A 4,315-nucleotide genomic window follows, 5' to 3' on the forward strand; every position below is an offset into this window, starting at 1 on the left:
CTTAATATTTTTTAAAAAAATTGTAGTATAACCCGGGTACCCCCCTCACGCGAGCTTCAACTGCCATTTTCCCCTACCATGTGTAAATTTAATCGGCGCGCTGCCTTCTCACATTGTAGGGCTGACTATGCTTTTCTGTTCGGGTCAGCTTCTACTTGGTTTATTTCCCTATTTTTGTTTTTCCCTGTTTTGCGCCTCTTAAGCGCGTTGCGCAATTTTGATAGCGGTTGGGTAGCGGTTGGGTGGCGGTTGGGAAGCGGTTGGGTAGCGGCTGAATAGCGGTTGTGCGACCTTCAGCACCATTTTTATGCTCCCTTGGCCGGGCGCCACAGGCAACACGAGCACCCGTTGAACGGTGGGCTAATTAGAGCAAGGCGCTTTCATCAGTTTGGTTAATTTTATACTGGATTGTGTGTTTAAATGGGGAGGTGCAAAACGATGTGCGCGCAGCAGGTATGCGCATTTGCGATAAATGAGTCACATACGGACATGAGAAGGAGGGGAAAATAAACTGATATGCACTTTCGTGTGTGACTTTAACGATATGCAGCGCGGTCGTCAACGCCGCCACTGGTGCAGTGGGGGATGCACCCGTCGTGATATGGTTCGAATTAGTTTGGAGCGCGCTTTAAAGCGGGTTGTAAAAATGGATAAATGGCGATGGAGGGGCTATTAAAGCGGCGGTTAACGTGCCGCTTAACGTGCCGCTCAACGTACCGCTTAAAATGGAGGAACGCGGTAGACACGGAATGGAGGAAGCCGCGCCCACGCGGTTATCACGCGGAGCAATGTTCCATGTTCCACAGCCCTGACTCTCTCCCTAGAAGCAGCCCTGCTCGATGTACGACTGCGCAACCTTCAAAAAGCCAGCAATGTTGGCCCCCGCCTGCAAGTCGTACTTATCCTTTGTATACTTCAAAGCATTTTCCGAACATGCCACGAAAATATTTTTCATAATTTCTTGTAGCTTCTCATCTACGTCTTCCCTGGTCCATTTCGTGAACTGAAAATTCTGCGCCATTTCGAGTCCACTAATGGCTACGCCCCCAGCATTCGCAGCCTTAGAAGGACAAAAGACGATCTTATTGGACTTAAAATAGTTAATGGCTTCGACACTAGATGGCATATTTGCTCCTTCACCGATTAACACACATCCATTTTTGTGTAAATTTTTGGCATCTTCCAAATTTATTTCATTTTGAGTAGCACAAGGGAAAGCTAAGGTGCAAGGAACACTCCATGGTTTCTCATTTGGAAAATAAGTGGCTGTTGAAGAGTGCTTCAAATAATCTTTGATTCTTCCTTTTTTCACCTCCTTCAATTCTATGATAAAATTTAGGTCACTATTTGTGAATCCGTTTGGTTCTAAAATGTATCCATCACTATCACTTAGGGTTAGGACCTTTACATTAAGTTGTAGTAATTTCTGAACACAATAGAGGGCTACATTTCCGCTGCCACTAACTACTGCTGTTTGTTTTTCGACTGAAATGTTTAGTGATTTTAAAACCTCCAAAACGAAGTAGACTAAACCGTAACCTGTTGCTTCTATTCTTAAGTTGGATCCACCCCATTTGACATTCTTTCCTGTTAAAGTACCATTAAAATGATTCGCTAACTTTTTATACTGGCCGAATAGGTAGCCTATTTCTCTTCCTCCAACTCCAATGTCCCCTGCGGGAACATCTGTACATGGACCTATATGTCTGTACAGCTCGTTCATAAATCCTTGACAGAATTTCAGAATTTCGCTATCTGATTTTCCCTTGGGGTCAAAATCCGATCCTCCTTTTCCCCCTCCCATGGATAGACCCGTTAAAGAATTTTTAAAAATTTGTTCAAAGCCCAAAAATTTCACAATGGATAAATTTACGGAGGGGTGAAAGCGCAGTCCTCCTTTGTACGGACCAAGAATGCTGTTAAACTGGACTCGGAAGCATCTGTTCTTTCGTTGGATGCCACTATCATCTATCCAGCACACACGAAATTGGACAACGCGCTCAGGCTCTGATAGCATCTCGATGACGGGCAGAAATTTGGGTTCTTCCATAAAGAGGGGTTTCAGCGAGTAGAGAATTTCGTGAAAAGCCTGCAAGAATTCTGCCTGATTGGCATCTAATTGCTTTACCCGCTCGTATATTTTGTTCATTTCCTGCTCGATCAGGGCTTCGTAGTTCCCCGCGCTTTTGTCCACCACCATGAACCGCCCCGTCGAGTCGCGCTCCTTTTGCATCTTGTCAGTGGGGGAAATGGGCGTAAAATGGTGCGAAATGGCGTAAATTTTGCCGCAAAATGGCGTAAAATAGGCAGAAACTGGCCAAGCGATGTTGTAGGAAAAAAACTGCTCGCTTAGCTGTATTGTCGGGAAAACGCAGTTATAGCGAGGGATTGAAAATGGCAGGGTTCAGGGTTAAAAGGGCTTATGCGCAAAGAGGTTAAAGTGGAGCAACAAGTGTGGATGTGTGTACTTAATTACATGTAAAAAAAAAAAAAAAACATTCGAACGGGGGGAATTGAATTGAGCAGATTGGTTGGAAAGGCGAAAATATCACTGCAAGAAATAAATGTGTTGGAAGAAAAAAAAAAAAATGATGAGCGATGAATGATTTTCTTATGAATGGAAGAGCAAAAATACAGCATGCAAAAGTACTGCGTGGGCTGGGCTCTATTTTTCTGTGTCAGTATTACCGCCAAACTTTTTCGCAGAGGGGGGGTACTTGTTTGTTGCGCAATTATTTTTGCACTTCAAATTTTGAGTTGCCCTTCCAGCATGTCGCCTTTTAACCTTTCACATGAAAGTGTGTATGTACATACGTACGTGCGTAACGTGTGTAGCGTGTGTAACATGTGTAGTTTTTTTTTTTTCCTCTTCTTAAAAAAGCGTTTATTTACACACTTTGGAGAAGCATGCAAACGATGCAGAATGCGCCGCGTGCAATTGAGCGCTTACAAATGGGCTCATACAAATGGGCGCATACATATGGGTGCCTACATATGGGCGCATACATATGGGTACGTACAAATGGACGTTTACAAAGGCGCACTTACGAACAACCACTTACGAATGACCACTTATGCATAGGCGCTTACACATGTACTCGCTAAATGCGAAGGGGGGGACGTGACCAGGTGGCAGCCTAATCGCGCAAGTTAACCGAGTCTACCAGCGTAAACAATCTGGCGCCTGTATTTAACCCCACGCTGTGTTTTGGGGTCAGAATATATTTTGGAGTGACTGAGATGGATACACATATTTGGTCCTTCACATGCAGTGGCCTCAAGAAGGAACGCGTCTTTATGTAGAAAAATGCAAAGTTAAAAAAAGGAAGTTAATTTTGACGTGCATTTGTTAAAATGTGGATTGCACGTCTTCATTTCGCTCGTCTTAGTCCTTTGAGTGTTTTTCCTCCAATTGCACAACTTGCGCAACGAATGAAAGAATCAGCCAATCTGTCAAGTAATCATGCAATGTGTTTTCAGGTATATGCCTTTACTACTACTATTATTTTATTTTATTTTTTTTTTTCAAAGCTCCTTTTGCGTCAAATTTATTTTAACACGTCTGTGCGTTTTTGCATTGTATGTGCTGCGTTTGAAGTATGCTCCTTTTTGCAGTACAGTAGAGAGTATTACATTTTTTGTACAATTTGGCTTTTTTTTTTTTTTTGGTTATCCTTTAACGTTGGAAGAGTTCCCCATTCATGGGGGTAACTTTCCTTGCGCTAGTGCACTTAGAATGAAGAGTCACTGTTTTGATAACGCCTCCCCCAACTTAGGCTGGAAGTAGTGGAATTTTATTTTTCGCAAAACGGCAGCGTTGAAGGTGCTTACACTTGGGGTTGGCCTTTTTTCATTCTGCTAATTAAGGACCCAGCTAAATGGAATTTAAGGTGCGGAAAAATTCACCTGACACGGGTATACCCCTAAAAAACTGTTTTGCCCCCACTTGATGTGTTTCCATATGGAGGGCGCGCTTCCACATAAACCCTCCGCAGTAGCTGCCTTGGTATAGATTGTACCCTCCTCCGTTTGAGTAAAACTTTCAAGGGGATACATTTTCTTGCGCATGTGCGTGAATCCCAACAGAGGCACACTTCCATCCTCCTTCCAGTTGGGGCCAGAAAAAGGGACACATTTCTTCCTTAAATTTTTTAACTTTCGCAAAGTATTTTCATACTTTCTTGTTCCTATTTATAATAAAGGCAGAAAGAACAACCCTAAGTGTGTGGGGGGTTCTTTTAAACAAAAAATGGATTAGGGTTGCACGGATGTGTCAACACATTGGGGGGTCAAAACTGTGTCATAACTTTTCGCG

At 43.2% G+C, this 4,315-nt stretch overlaps 1 protein-coding gene across 1 annotated transcript; it reads right to left on the reverse strand.

Moving 5' to 3' along the window:
* Positions 1–820: 820 nt before the first annotated feature.
* PCYB_134020 (glutamate dehydrogenase) lies at positions 821–2,233 on the reverse strand (the record flags this gene model as incomplete). The annotated part of the gene is made up of 1 exon (XM_004224427.1): positions 821–2,233. One exon carries the CDS (start codon positions 2,231–2,233, stop codon positions 821–823), a length of 1,413 nt encoding a protein of 470 aa, XP_004224475.1.
* Between the last annotated feature and the right edge of the window lie 2,082 nt (positions 2,234–4,315).

This window comes from Plasmodium cynomolgi, chromosome 13 (assembly GCF_000321355.1).
Source record: "Plasmodium cynomolgi strain B DNA, chromosome 13, whole genome shotgun sequence".
NCBI classification, from domain to species: domain Eukaryota; phylum Apicomplexa; class Aconoidasida; order Haemosporida; family Plasmodiidae; genus Plasmodium; species Plasmodium cynomolgi.